This window comes from Bufo bufo, chromosome 8, assembly GCF_905171765.1.
Source record: "Bufo bufo chromosome 8, aBufBuf1.1, whole genome shotgun sequence".
Taxonomy (NCBI): domain Eukaryota; kingdom Metazoa; phylum Chordata; class Amphibia; order Anura; family Bufonidae; genus Bufo; species Bufo bufo.
This window is the reverse complement of record NC_053396.1, coordinates 209,938,206-209,965,923: the sequence shown is the minus strand read 5'-3', so window position 1 is coordinate 209,965,923 and position 27,718 is coordinate 209,938,206. Positions and strand designations below refer to the sequence as shown.

At 44.0% G+C, this 27,718-nt stretch overlaps 1 protein-coding gene across 12 annotated transcripts in view; it reads right to left on the bottom strand.

Moving 5' to 3' along the window:
* Positions 1-4,820: 4,820 nt before the first annotated feature.
* The window catches only part of SYNGAP1 (synaptic Ras GTPase activating protein 1), a 199,911-nt gene continuing 177,013 nt past the window's right edge, over positions 4,821-27,718 (bottom strand). For 4 of the 12 annotated variants that reach the window (XM_040442656.1, XM_040442658.1, XM_040442657.1 and 1 more), the window contains 6 exons: positions 25,692-25,965; positions 25,434-25,607; positions 24,984-25,205; positions 15,606-15,687; positions 8,301-8,386; positions 4,821-7,481 (listed from right to left, as the gene is read on the bottom strand). In XM_040442656.1, coding sequence (XP_040298590.1) covers positions 7,341-7,481; positions 8,301-8,386; positions 15,606-15,687; positions 24,984-25,205; positions 25,434-25,607; positions 25,692-25,965 — 979 coding nt within the window. In that variant the 3' untranslated portion in view covers positions 4,821-7,340. Of the gene's footprint in view, positions 7,482-8,300; positions 8,387-14,429; positions 14,519-15,605; positions 15,688-24,983; positions 25,281-25,433; positions 25,608-25,691; positions 25,966-27,718 lie in introns of those variants that run through there. The other 8 variants (XM_040442659.1, XM_040442668.1, XM_040442663.1 and 5 more) reach the window with 6 other exon arrangements.

Sequence of the window (27,718 nt, the reverse complement as noted above, 5' to 3'; positions counted from 1 at the left end):
GAAGTCTTGCCATGCTGTCTCACAACTGATGAGCCTAGGCAAGAAGCCACACATTGGATCCGAATCAAGCAGGAAATTCTCCATTGGCTGGTTCCCCTGCCAACTGAAACTGGGAAATGTGGTCAGCGACTGTGGCTTCGCTGCATTTCCTGAAGGTCCTGACTGTGTCCAAATGACTGCCTGTGCACTTCATGTGGCTAACAATGCAGTGCTGGACAAAGCAACAGAATGATCTGCCTGTGCACTGCTAGATCTGAGATACTCAAACTGTCTGGAGTTCCACCTTGCATATACTGTAGCATCTGTACAAGCAGCGTAAAGTGGTCACTGAATACATCATGCACCAGACCACCACAGCAGGGAGCATGTTGTCAGCTCATTAGGGGATGCATGTCGTATACTCAGGCCCTTTGAAGAGGCCAACAGTGGCATCAACCATGTCATCCCCCTGATATTTATAATAAGGAATGGAGTAAGAACAGCTTCCAAATCTTCCTCTGTGCCCTGTGGTTGTTGGGGAACTGAAAGGACAAAGATGCATGGAGGAGGATGAGAAGCCACGAGTGCAGGAGTAGGAGGAGTTGGTGAAGACATGGAGTTTTCCCAGGCACAGCTGGGGGGACAGGGCTGACACTCATTAGGGCAGACATGATGATGGCCAACAATAACAGTGCAGGGAAGGACCTTAAGCATCTGGGACATGCTGGTGAGCATGGCAAACTACATGCTTGGTTGCTTATGTACTGAAAATTACAGTGCATTCAGAAACTGTAGAGCTCAGTATTGTGTGGAGAAGTTTGAAACAACCAGGACTCTTCCTAGAGCTGGCCATCCCACCAAAGTAAGTAATCGGGGAAAGGGCCTTAGAGGGGTAGCCAAGAGCCCAATGGTCATCCTGGATGAGCTCCAAAGATCCTGGGTGAAACTTCCAGAAAGGCAACCATCAATGCAGCAACCCACCAGTCTTGGCTTAGTGTCCAGAAGGAAGCCTTCCCTCAGTAAAAGACACATGGAAACTAGCAAAATAAGAAAAAATCTCAAGGACTCCAAGAGTGTGGGAAATAAGATTCTCTGGTGCGATTAAACCATAATTGAAATTTTTGACCTAAATTCTAAGTGTCATTTTTGGAGGAAATCAGGCCCTGGTCATCACCTGCCCAATGCCATCCGTGCAGTGAAGCATGATGGTGGCAGGATCCTGCTGTGGGAGTGTTTTTCAGTGGCTGGACCATTGCTGACAGTTGATATTTATTATTGGTTCAATGATGCCACGGTCTGCCTGTCCATCATGTTCCATACTGTACTACTACTCCCTGTGAGGCCACTACTACCCATACACATTTACACATCTCCTGCCTCGTCCGTCAGGTTCCATACTGTATTTCACAAAGTTTGCTGCTACAGTTTCTATGCTGGCAATTTTCATTAACTTTAGATTATCATGAAGAGTGATCACCGTCTTGCTTTTCCTTGCTCCAATGCTCCCCCTTGCCTTGCGCTGCATGGCAAAGTTTGTTTTGTACCAGGCTTCACATCACAATGCTAGACTGAGACTTCCACCTAGCAGTGGGGCCGGTGACGTCTACGGCACAAAACAGATCTTGCCTACGGCAGCGCTATAAACATCTCATTATTGCCGGTGACATCATCGGGCTCACTGCTAGGCGGAAGTCTCTGCCTAGCATAGTGATCTGAAGCCCGGTACTTCACTGGCAGTAAACAAACATACCTTGCCCTACGCGATACAACGCAAGGCAAGGGGGAGCATCGGAGCAAGAAAATGTTCCAATGCTCCAGTCATATATAGTAAAAAAATAAAAATTAAGAATGGCTTATATCCAGGTTCAGCCCTGACTATTTCCACTGCAATCAGCCATGACACAAAATGTAGAAAAAACAAGTATACATCCTGCAAATCTTATTGTTCGATTGGGCTTGAATACAGCCAGGATCCGTGCGTACCCCATTGTCTTTGCATGCATACAGTTGCAAGAAAAAGTATGTGAACCCTTTGGAATGATATGGATTTCTGAACAAATTGGTCATAAAATGTGATCTGATCTCCATCTAAGTCACTACATAGACAATCACAGTCTGCTTAAACTAATAACACACAAAGAATTAAATGTTACCAAGTTTTTATTGAACACACCATGTAAACATTCACAGTGCAGGTGGAAAAAGTATGTGAACCCCTAGACTAATGACATCTCTAAGAGCTAATTGGAGTAAGGTGTCAGCCAACTGGAGTCCAATCAATGAGATGAGATTGGAGGTGTTGGTTACAGCTGCCCTGCCCTATAAAACACACACACCAGTTCTGGGTTTGCTTTTCACAAGAAGCATTGCCTGATGTGAATGATGCCTCGCACAAAAGAGCTCTCAGAAGACCTATGATTAAGAATTGTTGACTTGCATAAAGCTGGAAAGGGTTATAAAAGTATCTCCAAAAGCCTTGCTATTCATCAGTCCACAGTAAGACAAATTGTCTATAAATGGAGAAAGTTCAGCACTGCTGCTACTCTCCCTAGGAGTGGCAGTCCTGTAAAGATGACTGTAAGAGCGCAGCGCAGACTGCTCAATGAGGTGAAGAAGAATCCTAGAGTGTCAGCTGAAGACTTACAAAAGTCTCTGGCATATGCTAACATCCCTGTTAGCGAATCTACGATACGTAAAACACTAAACAAGAATGGATTTCATGGGAAAATACCACAGAGGAAGCCACTGCTGTCCAAAAAAAACATTGCTGCACGTTTACAGTTTGCACAAGAGCACCTGGATGTTCCACAGCAGTACTGGCAAAATATTCTGTGGACAGATGAAACCAAAGTTGAGTTGTTTGGAAGAAACACACAACACTATGTGTGGAGAAAAAGAGGCACAGCACACCAACATCAAAACCTCATCCCAACTGTGAAGTATGGTGGTGGGGGCATCATGGTTTGGGGCTGCTTTGCTGCATCAGGGCCTGTAGAGATTGCTATCATCGAAGGAAAAATGAATTCCCAAGTTTATCAAGACATTTTGCAGGAGAACTTAAGGCCATCTGTCCGCCAGTTGAAGCTCAACAGAAGATGGATGTTGCAACAGGACAACGACCCAAAGCATAGAAGTAAATCAACAACAGAATGGCTTAAACAGAAGAAAATACGCCTTCTGGAGTGGCCCAGTCAGAGTCCTGACCTCAACCCGATTGAGATGCTGTGGCATGACCTCAAGAAAGCGATTCACACCAGACATCCCAAGAATATTGCTGAACTGAAACAGTTCTGTAAAGAGGAATTGTCAATAATTACTCCTGACCGTTGTGCACGTCTGATCTGCAACTACAGGAAACATTTAGTTGAAGTTATTGCTGCCAAAGGAGGTTCAACCAGTTATTAAATCCAAGGGTTCACATACTTTTTCCACCTGCACTGTGAATGTTTACATGGTGTGTTCAATAAAAACATGGTAACATTTAATTCTTTGTGTGTTATTAGTTTAAGCAGACTGTGATTGTCTATTGTTGTGACTTAGATGAAGATCAGATCACATTTTATGACCAATTTGTTCAGAAATCCATATCATTCCAAAGGGTTCACATACTTTTTCTTGCAACTGTATATTTATCATCAAAAGTTAAAAAACTTATGAAATGCTTATAATTGTACTTCCATATACCACATAGACACATCTGACAAAAAGACCGAAAAACAATGAAAGGGGTTGTCTGGGCTTTTTCTATTGATGACCGATCCTCAGGATAGGTCATCAATATTAGATCGTGGGGGTCCGACACCCCCGCCGTCAGTTGTATGAGGAGATGGCATGCGCGCAGTATTTTAAGTACAAATTCTGACCTTAGGTTTAATGACCCAAATAGGGAATCTCTAATGGTGTACATTCAGATCATTGGACCCATGGTCAGGGTGAGATTTGCTGCTATAATACAGTGTCCTTCATACGTCCATGTGTGCAGCTGCTGCATGGAACTGGCGGGGGTAGTTAAAAGCTGTACTCCGTCCCAATAGTGTGCAAGCTCGACCACGGCTCTGCTCAGATGGGACACAGGACCTCCACTCTTTATGAACAATGCTGGACTCAACGGTCACAACCCACATATCAGACACTTCAGACCTATAAATGGTCATTCTGGAACACGTGTTTGAGCTCCACCCACTGTCAGACATGTTAAAGGGGTTCTCCACTTTGAAGAGAATGGGAAGGAGAAGCTGTAATTCTCTCGTAGACTGTAACCCCTCGCGGGCAGGGCCCTCTCTCCTTCTGTACCAGTCTGTAACTCATCTTGTTCATGCCTAGTGCAATTGTCTGTATGTGCATGTAATGAATGGCGCTTTGATAAATTAATTATTAATAAATAATAAAAATTACACTGCAATGTCGAGCGCTGCGTTCTCTTCATACAGCTGATGTGATATTAATGTCCTAGCCTGAGGATAGGTCATCAATATAGGATAAGCAGAGAACCCCTTTAAGGCTAACTGTGCTCCCACAATGCACTGTTCTCTGGTAGCATAAAACTAGCAGAATTCTGAATTTACCTTTAGAAGTGAATGGAGCAAAAATGGTAACAATACAGGTCAAACAATACTGTAAATATTGTAAATCCGTGGTCTCCAACCTTTGGTTCTCCACCATCTGTCAGGGTGGAAACTGGAAAAATAAAGGCTGGAGACCTTTTTGTTTATTGTTCTTCATAAATGGAGTTTGAAACCGAGCGAAACTCATCCTCATGGAGGGTAAAAACACTTTGACAATTGATTTACATATTTAACTTTTTATTTTATTTATTGTTTTAAAAAGTATACACCCAAAAATAAGTTCGGCTTAGTCACCTTCAGATATTGTGTCTCCTGTCACCAATAGGTTTTGATATGCAGCCACCTGGATTTTTATTTCTGGTCAAGCAAATTTCTTGCAGGGGTGCAGACATTTTGCTTGCCATGGATCTCATCAGAGGGACCGAGCTGTACGTTGTCAGAGAAAAATAATTGATATCACAGTTTAGAAAACACATTGCAAACAGGAATCATCGTTATATAGTAGCATCTGGAATGTGCCAATCAGATCCTGCTCGGCCACATATCAATGTTGGGGGCAAATGTCCAAGATCAAAATATCAATCACAAACAGGCACTAGATAACAACCAACTGCATAAAGGTTCTGATCATAGAGGGGAAGTAGAATGTCATCTCTGTGTTGAGCAGAAGAACAATGGCAGGCTCAGCCTTGGAGGCTAAGACAAGGATAGGACAACTCACTCCAGACCCAATTGGTGATCTAATATCACTGTCGGGGTTGACTTAAAATGTGCCCTCTTCTGAAATAATGAATAGCAAAGGAGAAGGTGGACAACCCATTTTATACTGGAGGTCTTAAAAAAAAAAAGTGTTTTTAAAATTAAAGCCTCAAGTGTGAGGGCAGCACTTGACTCGGCTCTCGGTCTCGAGTGGTACGAGTGCCCTTGTAATAGTTTAGAGGGAGGTTTCTGCCCATGGATCTTATAGTCATATGTGGTATTACGACCGCTAAATCCCGACAGAAGAGGAGTTGACTCTTAAGGTGTGATATCTTCTTGACCAAACTTGGACAATATATGGTTTCCCACATGTTGTGGAAGCCGAGGTCTAAAAGATTCGTAGCTTTACACTAGATGGACTGATGTGACGCCTTTTAGATTCGGAAAGAGTTCTCCAATAGGGGGCAAATGAGTGACATTCTACTTCCTCCAGAAACTCTACCCAATCTCTGAAAGGATTAGCTTTATGATGAATCACTTTGGTTAATCAAGGATTCTACATTCCTGTCTTATATAAAGAGAACAATGACCTTGAAGTGGTGTAGTGGTCACCTCTGGAGATCCCTGTGGTGAGATGTTACCGGACTGTCTGATGGGAGATAGTGACATGTCGAGCAGACAATGGACGTCAGCACCTGTTGTCTTGTTCGGTAAATATATAAATATAATAAATAACAGAAATCAGCGGCTGTCTGAGCTCTGGACTCACAGAACGACTCTGAATTCTCTTTTTTTTTCTTTAAATGTTTTATATTTACACAGAACGTCAAAAAGAACCAAGTACAATCAAAATTATCTTTACTGACACATTCATTTCGGGCCCGGCTGCTCCTGTCACCGAGGTGAAGAGGGGCCCTGCAAATTTTATGGCACCAACCTCTGATATGGATGAAACTAACGCCCTTCCCACCTCCCTCCCCATCCAAACGCAAGTTCCATGCGACCTTTGAGGCCAAGTTATTTATAAACTCCCCGTGTCACAGGAAGTGGAGTTAAAGATTGTAAGCTCTTTGGGGCGGGAGACTCGGGTCAATGGATTTGGCTCCGCGCAGACAGATTGAGAGAAATAAATAAAGTTCAATAATTATAATATTCAGAATAATAATTATAAATGGTCTCTAGTCTCCCAGAACAGCTGCCCATAGTAGGAGGTAAATGCACTATGTCCCCGTGTAACCAGCTACAAGAGTCCATCCCCCGGGAGCGCCTCTTGTTTCTAACTTCTCTATTTTTCTGACTTTTTTTTGGCTTTATCCAATCCTCTATTCTCCCGACCTCTGATCCTTCACCTCCCTATACCAACCCTGGATCCTGCACTTCCACCATGACCTCCGTCCACATGGCCTTTATTGTACATGGTTGTGTGGCCCTCACTGTTCCTCCGTCTTACATTTTATAGGTCTCCTGATCTGATACTCAATTCTCCATGTGACAGGAGTCACCTCTGCTGGTCGGCTCAGAGAGTTTTTGCTTGTTTCGCACAGAACAAAGGGATCGAGGGAGGAGTGTAAAGGAAATAAATGGTGATGGGTAGATGAGGAATGAGCAGAGGTATGTCAGCGGGGATGAACCGAGGGTGAGGGCAGGCGTACGAGAGTATGTAGACTGGAGTAATGGTTGGGGAGGTATCCCCTACAGTGCAGATCTGTCAGTGCGAATCCCAGGGCCTCAGACCTGAGACAGAGAGCTTGGGGGTGAACTGAGGGGGGATTTAAAGGAGCAATGAGAGTGGACAAGTTTAGGGGGGACAGAGAAACTGATAGATTTAGGAGTCCAAAGTGAACAAAGATTGATATGGTCTTAGGATAAGTTCAGTGCGATATCCCCTTCTCTTTCCTCTCCACTTCCCACGTGTGTCCGGGGTCACACAGATTGTCTGCTGCAGGTCTGGACGGCACAGAGGAAGGGTTTCAGAGTCAGGGAGGAAAGGGGGGTTCCCGGCCCCCTCCGCCTTAGGCCTCTGGACAGATGCCTCAGTGGGGGAATCCCAGTCCCCCTTCCTCCCTCCAGGCTCCTGGATGGACCCCTCAGCTCCGGTTAGTGATGGTCACTTGAGTTTAGAAAGTCTCCATTTTCTGTGATTTGGAGTCGAGGAGGCAGAGGTGGAAGGGCCCCATTCCATGGAGTCGCCAGCCTCAGACGCGGGTCTGCTGCACCCACGGAGGGAAACTTCTTCTCCTGTTGGGAGAGAGGGGGAGAGAGAGAGCTTACTTACAAATGTAAGACACAGGTTCTACTGACAATGTACACATGTAAATGTCACATGTAGACACACATCGGTCACCTACAGACATGCACGTACAAGCGTAAGACATCCTGCTCAATGCACCGGTGAACAATGAAGCGCGCCATATTCATTCCAACATTATTGTGCTCGTTATTGAGTTATAATGCCCAACGGCCCGATCTATTGACACTTGAGAGAAACGTGAGCAACCGGGAAAGCATTGCACACGACACAGAGAAGTCAGGGTTATATGCATAGTGGGTGCAAGGATGGGGCATGTGTAGAGCTCCAATGTACTAATACCTGTTCTGTTAACATTCGGTCCTGAGGTTTGTGACTGAAGGGTGAGAGGAGTAAGTGTGTCTCTCTCGGCATGGATGTATGTGGCTTCTTCTGGAAGTATTGCACATATCCCGTCCATACAGAGTGCATTGACCATTACTCAATAAGGGGGGACCTGGTGCTTCTTCTCCGCTACTCCATCCTTCACCAACCCCCCCCCCCCCCCACCTGACCTGAACCTGGGCTGGTTGACATGTGAATATAGAATCTATACGTTCCTTCTGTGATGGTGTGAGCTTCTTTACGGCACCACACAATATAACAACAATCCAAAAACATACAGGTAAGCTTAACTGGCCTGGACGTGTTCTAATGCATGTGCCTATGGAAAGGAGCGGTGGGATTTTGTGGTTTAAAGCACACCTTCAGACAAACCTGACAAATACAGTGAATCGCAACTCCAACTCCTTCCTCCAATTCATACTCACAGGAGTCCAGGAAGCAGAGGTATGGGCTGCTGTATGCAGGGTCATCACACTCGAGAGCTCCTTAAACTGTCCTGGTGCCTGCAGAACTGATATGAGGGAGGCAGGTTGTCACCAATGAATGTCTCTCCCTAACAAATAATGACTTTGCAGGGCAAAAAAAATGACGTATATCCACGTTTAACTAAGGCTACTTTTACACTAGCGGTTTCAAATTCGCTATTGAGATCCGTCATAGGATCTCAATAGCGGGTGAAAACGCTTCAGATTGACAATTAATGGGGACATAACTGTACTGAACGAAACGGAAAGCACCAAAATGCATTCCGTTCCGTTTGGTTGCGCTCCCATCGCTGACAGCGTTTTTCTGTCAGCGATGTGGAGATAGAGATAGAAAACGGATCCGTCCCCATTGTGAGTCAGGACGGATCCGTTTTCTCTGACACAATAGAGAACGGATTCGTCCCCCATTGACTTTCAATGGTGTTCATGACAGATCCGTCATGGCTATAGAAGACATAATACAACCGGATCCGTTCATGACGAATGCATGCGGTTGTATTATTGTAACGGAAGCGTTTTTGCAGATCCATGACGGATCCGCAAAAAACGCTAGCGTGAAAGTAGCCTAATTCGTCCTGCAGAGCCATTACTTCGTTTAAGAGGTTATCATAAAAAAAAAACTGTAAAAAAAACTAAACAAAACAAAAACCTACGAATGCTATAAAATAAAATAAAAAGTACTACTCACCTCTTCAATCCCAGGCAGCTGTCACGTGACCACTGAAGCCAATTGTGGCTTCAGTAGTCAGGTGCCATACTACTGCCATCATGGCTCCCATCACTGTGTGGAGATGCCCTACCATTGAGGCCACTGATTAGCTGCACTAGTCATGTCATAGCCACAGGTTCGCAAATACCAAGGGGACTGCCAGAATGTCTATGCTGGATCGGCAGTGGAATGAAAACGTGAATAGTATTTGTTTTGCAGCATTTGTGGTAGGGATGAGCGAATCAATTCTAACAAGTCAATCTGTCAAGCATTCTAGCTCATCACAAGTGAGGGGCTGGTGAAGGAACGCCCCCCTGTCTGTTGATTGACAGGGCCAGATATCTTGCCCATCTTTGACAATCGGGGCCCTGCATAAGGGTGCCTAAGCTCATGCGCCTTTCTGTTTCCAGGTAGAGGCACAAGAGCAGTAGGTGCTCCAGAAGGCAAACTCCAGCTTTGGCGCCAAGTGCAGAGCCGGGCTAGATGTCCGGCAGACAGGTAGGTGCTTCTTCATCTCACAGGTCAAGGGCTCTTGTTAATGAGACCAATGGATTCGCTCATCTCTAATTTGTGGTCTTTTTATTTTTTTCTCAGAAATTGGATAACCTCTTTAATATGCTTTGGAGGAAATATAGTTGCGCTAAGTTGCGCTAGTAGGATTTTGGTGAAGGTGTGCTTTAAAGGTGTTGTTTGCTTTACATATGTTCTATTAGGATGTATGGATGTAACAGAGGGATGGGATATCCCCACTGAGGAACTGGTCTACTAGCAACACCAGAGAATTTCTGCAAAAAGAGTCTCACCCTCTGGAGGGCTTTTCCGTGCATTACTCGGACAGCCCGTGGATTTTAGCGGGTGCTGTGTAATGCTGATATTTCCCATTGGGGGACCCATAGACAAGAGACTAATCCAATGTGGACAAAGGAACGGCTTCAGATATTAGAAATGATGGAACCCTCCTGGCATTGAGCTATACCTAAACATCACATATATTATGTGATTTCATAAAGTATAAATGGATGTGAAGCACGATAATGTAACGTTCTGTTTTTCTCATCTTACATCACCCAAAGCTAACATTTTACTTTAAAATATAAATCAGACGTACGGAGAAAAAACAGATTGTCATAACTTGCTTCAAGTATCTCCATTTCCTAAAAAAATGTATTGACTTCTTAATCACAATAAGGACAGTAGGTCTCCAACCTTTGGTTCCCCGGATCTTGCAAAAATACAACTCACAGCGTCCCCCGATAGCCACCGGCTTGACACAGCATACTGGAAGTTGTAGTTTGCAACAGCTCAAGAACCAGAGGTTGGAGACTACTGATATAGGTCGAGGAAGGTCTCTGTAAAACTAGAAAATGTGGTTAACTCACCCTGCTAAACAGATTGTCCAGCCAATTCAGTTTTTTGTTTTTTTTAAATAAGCTCAAAATGATATAATAAAATGAGTCATGCTGATTTTTTAGATTCCCCCACCAACGTTTCCTGGTCCACCGCCGGTCTGACCACCATGAGATAAGAAATGACTACTCAATCAATGACTCAGGCAGTGCTTTGCAGTGGTGTCATAGGAATTGGAGAGGCAGGGGATTGTCAGGCGAGTATTACTTCTTTTATTATTTTACACCTTTGTAGAATTTTTTACAAAAATTAACTGGCCGGAAAACCTCTTAAAATACAAACTAAAAATATCAATAATACTGGAACAGTATAAACATCTACAGGGTGGGCCATTTATATGGATACACCTTAATAAAATAGGAATGATTGGTGATATTAACTTCCTGTTTGTGGCACATTAGTAAATGTGAGGGGGGAAACTTTTCAAGATGGGTGGTGACTATGGCGGCCATTTTGAAGTCGGCCATTTTGAATCCAACTCTTGTTTTGTCAATAGGAAGATGGTCATTTGACACATCAAACTTATTGGGAATTTCACAAGAAAAACAATGGTGTGCTTGGTTTTAACGTAACTTTATTCTTTCATGAGTTATTTACAAGTTTCTGACCACTTACAAAATGTGTTCAATGTGCTGCCCATTGTGTTGGATTGTCAATGCAACCCCTTTCCCCCACTCTTCACACACTGATAGCAACACCGCAGGAGAAATGCTAGCACAGGCTTCCAGTATCCGTAGTTTCAGGTGCTGCACATCTCGTATCATCTGAAGGCAATCGTCTATGCTGTGAAGATACGAGATGTGCAGCACCTGAAACTACGGATACTGGAAGCCTGTGCTAGCATTTCTCCTGCGATGTTGCTATCAGTGTGTGAAGAGTGGGAGAAGAGGGTTGCATTGACAATCCAACACAATGGGCAGCACATTGAACACATTTTATAAGTGGTCAGAAACTTGTAAATAACTCATGAAAGAATAAAGTTACGTTAAAACCAAGCACACCATTGTTTTTCTTGTGAAATTCCCAATAATTTTGATGTGTCACATGACCCTCTTCCTATTGAAAAAACAAAAGTTGGATTCAAAATGGCCGACTTCAAAATGGCCGCCATGGTCACCACCCATCTTGAAAAGTTTCCCCCCTCACATATACTAATGTGCCACAAACAGGAAGTTAATATCACCAACCATTCCCATTTTATTAAGGTGTATCCATATAAATGGCCCACCCTGTATAAATATTTGAAGCTTATCTCCATCTACTACATAATGTCTCACCAAAAGTTCCATCTCAGTAGAGAGACTGCACATCATTTAAAATATTTGTCCTTCCCTTTACTTTCCCCTTGTTTTGATTGTTTGACATCTTAGAGCGTTGCAATTTTCCATATCAAGTCCTTGTACTTCCTGTTGTTTGGATGGGAGAAGCCTAAAACAAGTCTGAACTTGATAGAACTTCGTGTGGGCTGCTTGTAGTCAAATGGTGGTCACCTTGACCTAGTCAAGTGGTTGCTAGGCAACCTGAACTCACACACACCCCAGAGAACAGAGCAGTAATAGAATAAACTGTGTTCAGCATTAAAGCCTGAGGTGGCATGTCATGGATCAACAAATTTCGCAGTCGCTAAATTTAGTGCAGATGTTCCACCCATAAGAACACTTGCCCAGATTTACTGGCTTAGGTCTTCCCCTGTCACATCCTTGTAAAAGAGCCGGATCTTGACATAGGGGTCACTTAATATGGTCAATCTGGTGATCTCTATAATGGGGACACCCCTTTGCTTGGTTTTTCTTCCCTGAAGGGATATCTGGCTTTCACTGTGTCGAAGACCCATAACTGGGGCTCCACGGTTACTTTGCATATTACAGATTTATTGATGGAATTGGTCTTGGTGAGAACCATAATGCTATCGAGAGGAAATCACTGACAAAACAGTGATGGCTGCTAACTGCACTCAGCCAATGGCCAAGTTATATAAGAGGTGCGATCTATCTACCAGCGTCATGCCAGATTCATGCAAATATATAATTGTCAGGACAATAACCTCGCAACATCGGAGATAGTATTCAAATGTGAACAAGTCAAGAGCCTCCAGCTCCAATATAGAAGAACTCTACTGGAAACATCTCATGTACCATACTGTCAACGCCAACCACAATATGGAGGCATCTCAGCTCTTCGGAAGAGTCCAACCTTGTCAAGGCCTGTCCATACTTGGGAGGTGTCATTTAAGAATTCAGGTTCCTTTTCGGTTCATGGCAAGTCATGCCTCATTTTAGATTTTCTATTTTAGGGAGACCTTGCTTTGCGTTTCAGGCCCTTCACGAGTTCTTTGTTCCATGCTTAGTTCTCAGTAGAGTCTATCCATGTTTCTCTGTAACGGTGAGCTAAAACATCCATTGGGTGTCAAGTATAAAAACTAATGCAAACAAAATGTGGAGAGGTTTCCCACAGGAATTATGAAACTACTCTTCAAACACTAGAAAAGGGGCATAACCTGAACTTATCGTTTGCTGTGGGAGGCTACCTCCACTTTTCAGCCCCTTGTGTTCTTAGAAATCTGAAATTCTGGTTAATGTCCAAATGTTAAAGAGGACCTTTCACCTGGATATCCTTAATCTAATTATTATCCTACCTTATAGTGCGGCCCCCACTGATGTCTTGGCTCTTTTTTTTTCTCTAAAGAATCCCCGTTCATCCGCTGTGGTCCCGTATCTTTTGGCGCCTCATATGCTAATTAGGCGACTCGGTTATACTAGGCGTGGACTTGTATTTCTCCTGGGCGCGGTTATCTTCTCCCTGGCTGCAAGCGCATCCAATCAGAGCGCCCCGCTCCTAGCCAGGGAGAAGGAGCTCAAGTTCTCGCGAGAATCGCAGCTCCTTCTCCCGCGAGAACTTGAGCTCCTTCTCCCTGGCTAAGATCGAGGCACTCTGATTGGATTTTTGGATGCGCTCGCAGCCAGGGAGAAGATAACCGCGCCCAGGAGAAATACAAGTCCACGCCTAGTATAACCGAGTCGCCTCATTAGCATATGAGGCGCCAAAAGATACGGGGACCACAGCGGACGAACGGGGGGTTCTTTAGAGAAAAAAAAAGTGCCAAGACATCAGAGGGGGGCAGCACTATAAGGTAGGATAATAATTAGATTAAGGATATCCAGGTGAAAGGTCCTCTTTTAAACGATAATGCCACCTGAAGCAAAAACATTCACTATAATACAGTGGGGGCAGCATAAGTGCTCCATTTTTTAATGAGTCTGAATCTTGGAGAGCGGTCGTGGAACCAAAGCTGCACCGTCAGCTATGTGAGCTCCCCAATGATAACACTTTATTTTAGGGGAGGAGAGTCAATACCCACTCAACGCGGGAAGTTCAATTTTAGATGAGGTGGAGTTACGGGATTGCCATTGTGATGTGACTTTATAGACTCACTTACTGTACAGCACCCAATCACACAGTGAATATTAGGGTGGAGTTACCGTTTATGCTGCCCAAACCATGCATTCTTATAGTACCAACTCAGCAAAAAAAGAGCAGTTCCACCAGTATGGTTGTAATCGATACCATAGCATATACCAATGACAAACTACTACATTTTTTGGCACAGCAATTGTTCCGAAGCTAGGAGGCCGCCATTTCCCTTTTCTTCTCTGTGACAACCCTTGTGAATGTCAAAGGGTGGACAGGTTGTCACCTTTTAAGTCTTAGCATGTTATGATCCAATAGGGCAGTCCATGCTGCAGTTATAAGATTGGCTAATTTCCAAGAACGGTTGGAGCTGCTCTTCATGAAACGTTGATATTATAGACAGATTATTTCTTTACATGGTTCCAGCATCTTATGATCAGATATGATCTACGAGCATTTAGCGCGTCATTACTGCTATCGGACGGGGTGATCATGAGATGATTGAGACAGAAGACAGGTGATATAATGAAATTTGCCCTTCTTACCATCCCTTCCTGTCTTCTTCATTAAGCATAAACCTGCGCACTTTCCCTTCCCAGCGAGAGGCATTACTGCGCTGTGGGATATGTTGGCGCTATATAAATAAAGGATAATAATGGTAATAATTCTTCATATTGGCAATCTTCCTCCTGTCCTCCCTCTAATGTGCATCTATTCCACTTCCTACTCCACATTGTATTTTCATCACTTCCTCTGCACCTGAAGGGGTTTTCTGGGTTTATGCAAATGAAAGGGTATTCTCATCCTGGGCATAACCATAGGGTATGCCATAAACGCCGTGTGGCAGGGTCCCCCACCTTTCAGACATTTATGGATCTACAGAGGGACAGATCTTTCAGTGGTATTTAACAGGAAACCTCGTGAGTTCCCCAATATAATGATCCACTACATGGTCTCCCAGGATCTCTATCTCACGTGGAAAACAAGGGACGGTGGCAAGTATTCAATTCCTTCTGTCTCAGCTATAAGGGGGATAAAATTGCTTTTAGCGGAGAAGCTCAACAGTCAGAGGGCTAGACCGATTCTCGGCGTTGCATACCCTGCAAAAAATGAAGAATCGCCAATGCTTCCCTCAGATGGGTCCAGGCTTCGGGACGGGCATATGGGAAGCTTAGCAATAAAAGGCAAGAGGGGCAGAATCATTGCGACTTGTGCCTGTCCCTCCACATTATTCTCGTACTCTTGTTACATGTTCACCTCGCATTGCAGTAGGTATATAAGAAACACGTTCAGTATATTCTATATAATGAAGGTGTGCACACATGGCCCGGGCCTCATGGGTACCTCCAGTGCATGGGGGCCCAATCCTCTGTTCTCCAGGAGAAATAAAGAGGATTGGGTCATCGCACAGAGATTTTCCAGCATGTCAGAGAATCTGTGTGTGTGATATCGAGCACTTCCAACCTGCATGTATGGCCGGCTGAACAATCGTCAATAGAAACTGTCACCTGGGGACTATGAACCAATCACATTATAGGATGTCCCCCTTTAATATTATATCATTTGTATTTGTTCTCAGTCTCTTGGACTTTTCCTCGAAATCTGAAGATTTGGTCTCTTAGCCCTTTTGTTGCCCTCCCTTCTCTTTCCCCAGATGACAGACAGGACAGGGTGTGATGGTGATGTCACACACAAAGGCACAATGACATTGTAATTTCCACCTGAGCCTCGATAAGTCTCCTCTTCATATCGATTGGTTCTTGCGTGTGGTCCTTCCGGATCTCCTCCTCCACCAGCATCAACCTGAAGGGGAAGAGGGGGGGGTAAAACAAAAATGGCCGCTGAAAGCACCAAACCCACATGGACAAGATAATTGGAACCTTCCCAATAGTCTAAGGCTTGTGTCACGTGAGGAGATTTCTGAGCTTTAGATATTATAATATTAATATACTCTATAAGCAGTATATTCTCTATGCCGCAGAGGGTTTTTCAGCATTACCTTATACTCCATCCCTACAAAAACCCAGGGGAAGTCCTCAAGTGACACCACCTTGAAAATATCACAGAATACCCAGAGGAACATGTGTGTAATATAAAGCAGGACATAGTCAGGGGACAGTAGGGTATCACTGCAAATTCAGGCAGACGCCACCAAGTTATGTAATCTCCAGCCTCAATATTTTGCAAATTTACGGAAGCAAGAATTTTATATTTATGTCTTAAGATGTAGCAAAAAGGAGATTTTTCTGCAATTTGTAAAAGATGTTTGATACATTCTCCTCAAGCCGTAGCGTAGTCCCCGACATTAGAAGACCAGGCTTCCTATCTACTGGCTCGGTAAGATATAGCAGAGCCCTCAGTGCGTTCTACCACCACAGGCGGTAATAGAATATTTACAGGCCTAGTCTAACTTTCATCCACTTAGAGTTTTAGAACAATCACCGGCGATCTGTACATTAGATATTTATAGATTTCCACAATTCAATGTCAGCGAGCGGTTCTCCCTTCAAGGCGGTGATAAACGTGTGCAGCCAAGCAGCAACCACGGGCATTTATTTCCCTTTTAAATTAACAGCAGAAAATTGCGTCCGTCCACATGATGGTAGGGAGAAGCTAGACGCAGGAGCCCAACTTATAGTGGGATCATTTTGTCATTTGAAAACAAAACAAAAAAAAAAATTCTCCGAAAATAAAAATAAAACGCCGCAGGGATAATCAAGTTACTAGAATTTTATCAAAATTATTTCAAACCATAAAGAAATATATTACTCGAGAGCCGTGAAAATCGAGCAAAGAAAAATGAGGGACAGAAATGCTAAAGGAACATAAAAGGGGCTATAAAAACTGATTGCTTCCGGAAATAATTCAGCCACAATACCATAAACAGGATAAGGACAAGCGTGGTGCTGTTTTTGGAAGGAAGCAGCCATGTTTTCCATGACTCTTATGTCAGTGATTGTGAGCAGATCTTTCCATTATACCTTATCTCTGTGTAGGTTCCACTCTTGGTTTTGGCTTGGAATTACTGACCAAGCGGTGACTGTGTAAAAGTGGCCTTAAAGTGGATTTATATCTCCAGATATTGGGGCAGATAATCCGGAACAACGCTCGTTCTCTACAATCTGCCCGTTTTGTGAGATGATTGCTAGTGCGGGCACATTAACTATCATTTCTGGTCAGCAGATTGTGCTGTCTATACTGTGGAGGGGATTGCTGCATGTAAGTGCAGCGCTTCACCTCGACTGAACCAGTAGCCAGGCTCGGACTGACCCACAGGGGAACAGGCGAATCCCCCGGTGGGCCCCTATTCCCTCATTCCTTTTACAAGTGGCACAGTACACTCACAGCACTAGATAATACTGGGGACATTATTTAACAAAGCACCCAGTTTATTATTATAGACACATTGGGTGGCTGAGATGATATAGAGTCAGGCTAGCCATGTCCTCTGTCCCCAGGGACCTTCCCTCTCGAAGTCACTGCATGGGCCCCCATAATCATATTGTAGCATCTTGCTGCTGCCGCCGCCACTGTTTGGGTGGTTAATATTCGCATGTAGCTGTACGGTGGGCCCCCAAAATGAATTTTACTGGTGGGCCCTAGGCACCCCAGTCCGACACTGCAAGTAGACGACTGTCGGGAAGGAAGCCTTTAGCTCTTGCGTGTAAATGCACCTTTACCCCATCCCTGTATCTTTACTGATGGGGTATTCCTATGAAATGCCTTCAGTGGGGGTTGGACCAGTGGAATCCCCTATTGATGCCTAGAGCAAAAGTACTTTGACCCCTTTAACTTTTCCTAAAAATCCGAAAATGCCCTGGTTTCTCTGGGATCAGTTCCCAGATTGGATCTGTAGACCTCTTAGAGGTGCGGAGGCTGGTTGGAGGGTTCAGCTGAAGGATAATGCTGTTGTTCTTGCCATCAAGTGATGGGAAGGTTTAACAGCAACTTGCGGTCAGCTTCACCTGTAGCTAGTGGAACTTTCTAGAACTTTACATATCGCTTAAGGATGAGCCATGGTTAAGCTTGGTGGTCCCAATGTAGTCTACATACATTAGATCATTAGCAGCAGTTGATTTCTCGGTGTTGTACCAGGTAAATCTTTTCCTAAATCTCAGTTCTCTTGCGGCTGCAGCAGATATTCCAGAACTTACATATCTTACCCTCAATATGCACAAGCCTTCTGCAGACCTAAGCATCCCAGGGCACAACGTTGCCACCTCTTTGCTTTGTGGTGGGTATGTTTTCAGTGCTGTGCATCTATCCTTTGACGGGTACATTTCAAATTCATTGTCATTCGGTTGTTAGCACAGGCTCTTCTTCAAATATATACTACTACACTAACATTTCCATCTGGTGTATTTGTGAATATTGGGGGTCATTTATTAAACAGAAATATGCCTTAATTAGACGTATTTCTGGTGCACCAATCAGTCATAACATTAAAACCACCTGAGTTATTCTGTGTAGGACCCCCTTGTATTGCTGCATGGACCCTACAAAACCTCTGATGGTGCCCATGACGTTAGCAGCAGATCCCATTATGTCTTGTTAGTTGTGAGGCGCGGCCTCCATGAATTGGACTTGTTTTTCGAGGACATTCCACCGATGCTTGATTGGGTTGAGATCAGGGGAATTTGGAGACATCACCATGATCTCTGTCATGTTCCTCATTCTTGAACAATTTTTGAAGTGTGGCCGAGGCATTATCCTGCTGAAAGAGGATTAGGGGGCCTGCCATGAACGGGGGTACCTGCTACTAACACTTCAACTTCAAGAACTAACTGTTCACTTGTATCCTAATATATACCACCTCCCTCCCCGACCGGTGAAATGTCACCGATAATCAATGTTGTAATCATTGACTGGTGTATATATGATTGTATATATGTATATTGTGTATGTACGCAGTTGAGTCCCATTATTATGACCGCCAGTTAATACCCAGAGTAACCACTGTGTGCAGCACTGACAGCAGCTAGATGGGGTCCTGGTAGGTTGTCACAGGTATCTGGAGCCATGTTGACTGCAGTGCATCCCACAGCTCCATAGAGAGAACACGGCCATTGAGGTGGTCCCACAGATGCTTAATTGGGTTAAAGTCTGAGGAATCAGGGTAGCACTTGGAAGTCTTGGTCAGGATCTTCCAACCAATATGGATATTTCTAGCCATGTAACATGTTGCATTGTCTTGGAGACAATCAGCATGTACGGGTGTGTGTCATCTGAAGATCAGTTGAGAGTGCCTTCCATATGGATGAATGGGCCCAGAGAATGCCATGGAAACCTTCCCCAGACCATAACGCTGCCCCCATCAGCTTGTGGTCTGGTTCTCTGATCTTTCTCACCTGACACGCCAAAGTCCATCCGTTCCATGAAGCAGAAAACAATCAATGGAGGGCCCATTTCAATACAGCTGTGAAATTTTAAGCCTCTTCTTCCAATGCAGCTTTGTCAGCAGAGGTGCGGTGACCTTCCATCTGCTCCGGAGCTCCATACGCAGTGGGGTGAGCTGAACTGTTGTTTTAGACACAAGTCCGTTCGCCTCCTGGTTCATTTTGGCGGTGAGCTGCTCCACTGTAGTGTGCTGGTCTGCCCTCGCGCACCTTCGCAATCGATGTTCACCTCTCACGTCAATGGCACGTGGTGCTCTGCAGTTTCCACGTCACTCACAATGGTGCCATTTGCGCAGTTTCATAAATGCTTGGCTCGAAAGCCAATAATCATCCTTTTTTTTTTACAACTCTGATAAATCGCTCTTTTTACCCATGACAGGAACGAGGGATATGTGTGCACACCGCCTACCACACACCTTATATACCCACCGAGCCCGCTCAGCACAGGGACTTCTTTCATGAGCTACTGACATCGAAAGTAGGAAGTGGTCATAATAATGCGACTGGACTGTGTATATACAGTTGTACAGGATTGTGTTCATATATTACAGTATATATGCTTGCATATGTGTAAGTGGCGCGTATACCTTTAAGAAATACAGTATATTCTTTTACATGGCGGTTCCTGAGTCAGTAATGAAATGGACTCTTTTATTGTTACAATTTGCTCTTAAAAACGTTTTAGCTCTTGTCTAATAAAAGACACGCAGCAAATTACCCAGTAAAGAGATTAAATGCTAGGTGGCTTGGAAGCGACAGGAGAGATGTTATTATCAGGCTGGAACAGGTCGTACTTTACAATCTCATTCCGATTAGAGAAATATGAATTCCCTGAAACCTCCAAATTATAGAAAATTAAAAGCAGCACTGCCGGTTAGTGCATCCTGTGATGGGTTCCATGGTGTGTCGGTGCAACCAGTGTTAGGCCTGAGCCATAGGCCCTAGCAAAAACTATATCGAAGAAAACCGCACTACTCCAGATTTGGGACTTAGACTGTCGCAGTTTTCTTCAATATACCAGTAGTATTCCCTGAAACCTGCCATATGGTGCACAGGGAGAGACCGATCTTGGAGGACAGTGGAGAAGCCCTGGATATGAACAGTGAGTGTATAATGTGATGGAAAAATGAATCCCGCCAGCAAAGGAGGCAATATGGACAATCACAATACATTAGTAAGTGCCTTGTATTTGCTTTGTCTACACGATAAATGCCATTTGCTGAAGTGAGAGAACCCCTTTAACTCCTTTCCAATTAAAAATGGCGCCAGCTCCTCATACTACCCACCGGCGGGACTAATGTCCGTGAACAGCAGTATTGCTGGTCGTGGACTTTAAACCCTTCAGATGCCGTGGTCAAACATAACCACGGTCTCTGGATGCACTAAAACCCAGAAGTGCGTGCTTCCCGGTGTGCTCCGGCACCCTCCAGAGAGGATCGGGGGAGCTGGCTGCGTTGTGCGGCAGCTTCTGTCTTCCTGAATGAACAGAAGCTGCTGCACATTTGCCTCTAAGCAGGTTTCCATAGGAACATATGGGGTAATTTATTAAGACCGGCGTTTTAGACCTCTACATCCTAAATCTATTCCAGCTCCCATGCTGGCGTAGATTTAGATAATTTTCTATCCCTAAAACAGGCGTAGAAAATAATAAATGAGACGGGGCCACCTGCTGATGCATTGGAGTGTGTGGCAATGTGAACACTGAGGTGGTGTTTCCCCAGGTTCCAGTCCGGGACTTAGGGCATGCTCATGTCCAGGGATCCTATTTAATCCTGCTACTGGATCTTGGGTGGGTCTCACTCTGGAGAGTGTGCAGACAGAGGCCTGGTGAGGCTCTGTCAGTGTGGTCCCAGCTAGGCAAGGCTGAGGGGCCACGAGGCTAGGCAATAGCCTGGACATTGGGGGACTTGCACACAGAAGGCTGGAGTGGCTCTGTGTGGTCTGAGCCGGGAGGGCTGAGAGACCACTATCCCACAAGAGACACTGGTGTGGGAGCAGCCTGGAGGCTGCTGGAGGTTGGGCTGGGAAAGCCGCATCTCATCACGGGTGTGAACTGTGGTACGCTTTAGGTGAGTCAGGGAAACCTGTGTGTTTAGATAGGGCCCAGACGGGCAAGGTATTTTATTTTGGCTTTGTGTGTTTTTCTTTATGCCGTGTGCCACAATAAAGCACAGTTTGGCCCCTAAATCCTGGTGTCTGTGAAGAAGTGTGTGATTGCAACCCCCCGGAAAAGAGCTAATCCCCCACAAGTGTATGAGAGAAGCAATCTAATAATTGCTTGTTATAGTTCCCTATGGAAAAAATAAATAAATATGTTTTGAAAAATGAAAAAAATATAAAAATTGAATTCGCACCCATTTCCCCAAAATGTTAATAAAAATATGTAAACAATAAAAAATTCACATCATGGGCATTGCTGCGTGTGAAAATGGCCGTAATATTAAAATATTTTTCCCATACGGCAAATGGCGAAACATTGGTCAATTCGCTTTTTTTTTTGGTCGCTTCACTTTCCACCAAAAATTTTATAAAAAGTGATCAAAAAGTCATAAATCACCACAAAATGGTATCATTGAAAAGTGCAGCCCCGCAAAAAATAAACTCTCACACAGCTCTGTACACAAAACTACCAAAAAGTTATAGGGGTCAGAATATGTTCATGAAAAAAAGAAAAAATGTTTTCAAAGTTTTCAGTATTAAAACGCAAGAAAAACTAAACGTGTGGTAATCGTACTGACCTGGGGAATTAAAGTAACAGGTCAGTTTTACCGCATAGGTAACAGTGTAAAAAAACAAACATAAAACTGTGGCAGAATGGTGTTTTTTTTTAAATTAATTCCCCTCCATTTGGAATTTTTTCCCCGCTTCCCACCACATTGTATGCAACTGAAAATGGGGCCATTAGAAAGCGCATCTTGTCCCGCAAAAAAAAACAAGCCTCATACGGCTATGTGAATGAAAAAAATAAAAAAGTTAAGTGCCCATTCACAAGAAAGGTAGTAGGGAGGAATCGAGCAACTATAGACCAGTGAGTCTGACATCAATAGTAGGCAAATTAATGGAAACCCTATTAAAGGATAGGATTGTGGAACATCTAAAATCCCATGGATTGCAAGATGAAAAACAACATGGGTTTACTTCAGGGAGATCATGTCAAACAAATCTTATAGATTTTTTTGACTGGGTGAATAAAATAATAGACGGTGGAGGTGCAGTAGACATCGCATATCTAGATTTTAGTAAGGCTTTTGACACTGTCCCACATAGAAGACTTATCAATAAACTGCAGTCATTGAGCATGGACTCCCATATTGTTGAGTGGATTAGGCAGTGGCTGAGTGACAGACAACAGAGGGTTGTAGTCAATGGAGAACATTCAAAACAAGGTCATGTTACCAGTGAGGTTCCACAGGGATCTGTACTGGGACCGATTTTGTTTAATATCTTCATAAGTGATATTGCAAAAGGCCTCGCTGGTAAGGTTTGTCTTTTTGCTGATGACACAAAGATATGTAACAGGGTTGATGTTCCTGGAGGGAAACGCCAAATGGAAAAGGATTTAGGAAAACTAGAAGAATGGTCAGAACTCTGGAAACTGAAATTTAATGTGGATAAGTGCAAGATAATGCACCTGGGGCGTAAAAACCCAAGGGCAGAGTATAGAATATTTGACACAGTCCTGACCTCAGTATCTGAGGAAAGGGATTTAAGAGTAATTATTTCAGAAGACTTAAAGGTGGGAAGACAATGTAATAGAGCAGCACGAAATGCCAGCAGAATGCTTGGATGTATAGGGAGAGGTATAAGCAGTAGAAAGAGTGAAGTGCTTATGCCGCTGTACAGAACACTGGTGAGACCTCACTTGGAGTATTGTGTGCAGTACTGGAGGCCATATCTCCAGAAGGATATAGATACTCTAGAGAGAGTTCAGAGAAGAGCTACTAAACTAGTACATGGATTGCAGGATAAAACTTACCAGGAAAGGTTAAAGGACCTTAATATGTATAGCTTGGAAGAAAGAAGAGACAGAGGGGATATGATAGAAACTTTTAAATACATAAAGGGAATCAACTCGGTAAAGGAGGAGAGCATATTTAAAAGAAGAAAAACTACCACAAGAGGACACAGTTTTAAATTAGAGGGGCAAAGGTTTAAAAGTAATATAAGGAAGTATTACTTTACTGAGAGAGTAGTGGATGCATGGAATAGCCTTCCTGCAGAAGTGGTAGCTGCAAATACAGTGAAGGGGTTTACGCATAAGGCCATCCTTCATATAAGATAAGGGCCGGGGGCTATCCATAGTATTCAGTATATTGGGCAGACTAGATGGGCCAAATGGTTCTTATCTGCCGACACATTCTATGTTTCTATGTACCCCAAGTGGCCAAAACATTAAAAGGTGAATAACACGGAGTTGTTTCTCATTACAATGGAGGGTGGGATATATTAGGCAGTAGCCGAAGAGTCCGTTTGTGAAGCTGATGTTTTGGATGTAGGAAAATGCCCAAGTCTAAGGATCTGAGTGACTGTGACAAGGGTCAAATTTGTATGACTAGACAACCGGGTCAGAGCACCTCCTGTTCTTGCGGGGTGTTTCTGGTAGTATCCTGGTAGTGGTTAGTATCTACCAAAAGTGGTCCAAGGAAGGACAACTGGTGAACTGGTAACGAGGTCATGGGCACCCAAGGCTCATTTGATGGGGAGTGAAGGCTAGCCTGTCCGGCCGATCGCACAGAAGAGCTTCTGTAGAGTAAATTTCGGCTGTGATATACACAATGTCAGAACACAAACGACATAGCAACTTGCTGTGTAGAGCGCTGTGTATATGTGCACTACACAATATTAGGTAGGTGGTTTTAATGTTATGACCGATTGGCGTAAGTTTCCTGGGCCGACCACTGCGTCAACGATCCTCAATGTTGCCCGCTTCTTTGTGCTTCTTCAAAAGAGCTCGATACAGGTAGAAACGTATCCATGATGCAATACCATAAGGAAAGCCTCCGGTTAGCTCCAAATGTATCCTGCAGCAGGGCAACGACCCCAAACGTACAGTCAATGTCATTAAGAACTGTCTTCACGGAGTCCTGGAGGTGAGGATATGGCCTCCAGAGGGCCCTGACCTCAGCATCATCCAGCCTGTCTGGGATTACATGAAGAGACAGAAGGACTGGAGCAAGCCTACATCCACAGAAGATCTGGGCTTAGTTCTCCAAGATGTTTGGAACAACCATCCTGCCAAATTCCTTCAAAAACTGTGTGCACCTAGAAGAGCTGCTGATGCTGTTTTGAAGGCAAACGGTGGTCACACCAAATACCGATTTGATTTAGATTTCTCTTTTCTTCATTCAAATTGCACTTTGTTAATTGATACAAATAAACTATTAACATTTCTACTGCTTTTGTGGCATTTTCCCATGCCTGCCTAGTACTGTATGATGTACTCTGCTAGTTCTGTGAGGAGTCTGCTACTACAGAGCATTCCTAAAATGTCTATTCACTGAAGCCAAGGAAAGACGTTACGGCTGAGGGATGCAATGGAGAGGAGTTTATGTCCTGGTGTTTCATTACTGGTCATATGCATTATACGTGTTATTATTTGTATGTTTTCTCTGGATATTGCTGTTAGAGGGGATCCCAGTTCCAGAGGATCCCCTCTCCCACCTCCCTCCCCCAATCCCCAGAAGTAAGTAATAGAGTATTTACCATTTCTAACCTGTTTATGATGCTCTTGATTTGCGTGTCCTTCTCCATCTGCTGCTGCCGCAGCCTCTTCTCGCTCTGCTCCAGGCGGGATTGATATTGCTGCAGCATTTTATTTGTTTGCTCCTCCTGGGAGAGGAGACGGCGCTCATATTCCTCCAGCTTCCGGTTGGACATCACGAGTCGCTCTTTTAGGGAGTAGATCTCCTCCTCGTATTCCTTCACCTAAGAGGGTTGGCGAGACAGGGAGCAGAAGAGAGTGGAGGAAAGATGGAGGGAAAGAGACAGAGCAATGAAGGACTTCGAAAGATTAGGAAGACACTGAGAAGGATGGAGGAGAGAATGGGAGAACAATATGACATCAGACCATGGAGGAAGTGAAGAAAAGGGGTGCAGGAGGAGGAGAGATCAATATGCAATGTTCAGGGACTTGTCTACGGGAGATGTTCTCACCCTCTCGAGACGACTCTCGTCCATGGATTTGGAGTACTCTTTCAATTTGTATTCTTCTCGTTCTATGTGTGCACTCTCAATGTCAGCTGAGAGGTGAGGCATGTTTGACACCCAGGCAACTGTGCGTTCCGAGGCTGGAGTGACTGGGTTCAATGTGGCCTGTGTATGTGAGTGCTGTGATGAGACAGACCAAGGATAGAGTTAGAGGAACGGCTATAAAGTAAAGTATGAGAACTAGAAGGTGGCCCAGCTATGTACCTGCTTGGTTATGCTGGGTTTAAGCCCTCCGGTGTCTTTCTCCACCGATTGCTGCCTCATTCTGGCTGCTCCGTACGTTGGTTCTGGGCTCTGCAGGAGGTTACCACTGCTTGGTCGGGGCTTATGGGCGGCCTGCACCGTCAGTTGTTGGGATTTGCCCCTATGTAGGGGAGGAGGCTGCGTTTCCTGCCTCCGCTGCACTCCTGGGCCGATGGTGATTTGTGGAGGGGACAGCATGTGTTGCAGATTGTCTTGGAGGGAAAGCTGCCTCTTGCTGCAATGTAAAGAAGACAACGTAATTCTAAAGTGCTAAATATGATGTGGAGGACACAAGGCCGCTGTCTAAATGCACCACATCCGTGTAACAGACACAAAAATACACCAAAACACCAACACTATACTCAAGCATAAACGAGCCCTCTCTGATTACAGGACGCAGAGGAGACGTCAACCTAGGATTCCAGAATGTCTCTAGTTTCTGATCCTGGGGAGGGCTAGAGCCCCCGTCTAAGGGCATTTCTTTAGAGAATTTTTATTAATTTCGTCCTTTGTCCTCTAAAAATCAACCTAATGTACCTATTGTTACTCAAACAAAACCCTAATCCCTAGTTGCAAATATTCTACATGTTGTACAGCCAGAAACTGTGTGTAACCTGCAGGTCTTAGGTCCGTCCATGTTCCTTTTGCATCATTTGGCTAAATGTATAATTCCAGTGTTGGACTGATGATGCCCCTTGGACCCATCAGAGGAAGTGATTCTGAGGGCCAACCTACTCTGCATCATACAGGACCTTAATGGCCCTGTTTTGGTAGGGGTCCATTATTTTCAGAGCTTGGGCCCATCGGAGGATCCTCTGGTGGGCCAGTCCGACCCTGCATGAATCCTCGATCTATGTTTGCAGGCGCTTCCAAGTGAGATGTCAGAAGTATGCTGCGTCCCCCTTCTGACCCCTCTTTCTTTCCTGATGTTTCACCATGCAACTGAAGCTGCATCCCCCCCACATTCACTTGTCTTCTGTTTACTCTTTTACACTAGATGGGACTTTGTGGTGACCAAGGAGGTTTCTGAACATTTTTGCATTTTTGCTTTAAAAGTTATGGACACCTCTGCATCTCATGTATTCTATGAAAAACAAAAAACAAAAAACAAAAACATTTTTTAACCATTTTCCTTCTGCAGCTTGCATGTAATACAATACACTGCAAAGTGCGTGATGCCATTCAGTGTCAATCCTGATAATTTCCAGCCCTCTTTTCCTCTCCTGAATCTAAAGCCGAATTCATATCAAATATTAATTGCTCTTTGAGATGACAAGAGGGACTGGAGACTGAATCGACTGGGAGCCCAGGAGCGACACTGAATGGCACTGAGCTGTTTCCAATGTATTGTATTACACGCTTCTGAAGCGAAACAATTCAAATATTTAATTAAAACCATTACAGAAATGCTTTTGTCCGAAAATACATGCAATGCAATAAAAATAACACACAAAGGTGTCCATAGCCTTAGGGCCAACATGCACACTGCAATGTATTACGTGCAGATTTTCCGTGTGTAACGAATCCATGTTAAAATCCATAGCCGTTACATCAAGTTTTGCTGGGGATTTGTCTTGTATTAGAAAAAGTGAAATCGGCAGAAAGAATTGTCACGCTGGGGATTTCAGAATCCACACCGCAGGCCAAATTACGCATGGAAAATGTCTGCAACGTGTAGATGAGGCTTTTACGTACAAATATAAATTTCGCGTTTCAAATCTGCCCATATTATGCAATGTGTGCATTTGGCCTTAGAGGGGAATTTGGGGATTTTAACCCCTTCAGGCCCTCTGCCATACACGTACAGCAGTAGTCCTCACTTTAAAGATGGCACTCCTATGGAGTGAATATCCCATAGATTGCAACTTTAATTCAATGCAGTCTATGGAAGAAGCAACATAAAATATATGTAAAGTTATTAAAAAGTAAAAAAAAAATTATAATAATGAAAAAAAATAATATATATATATATATATTAAAATCGCCTC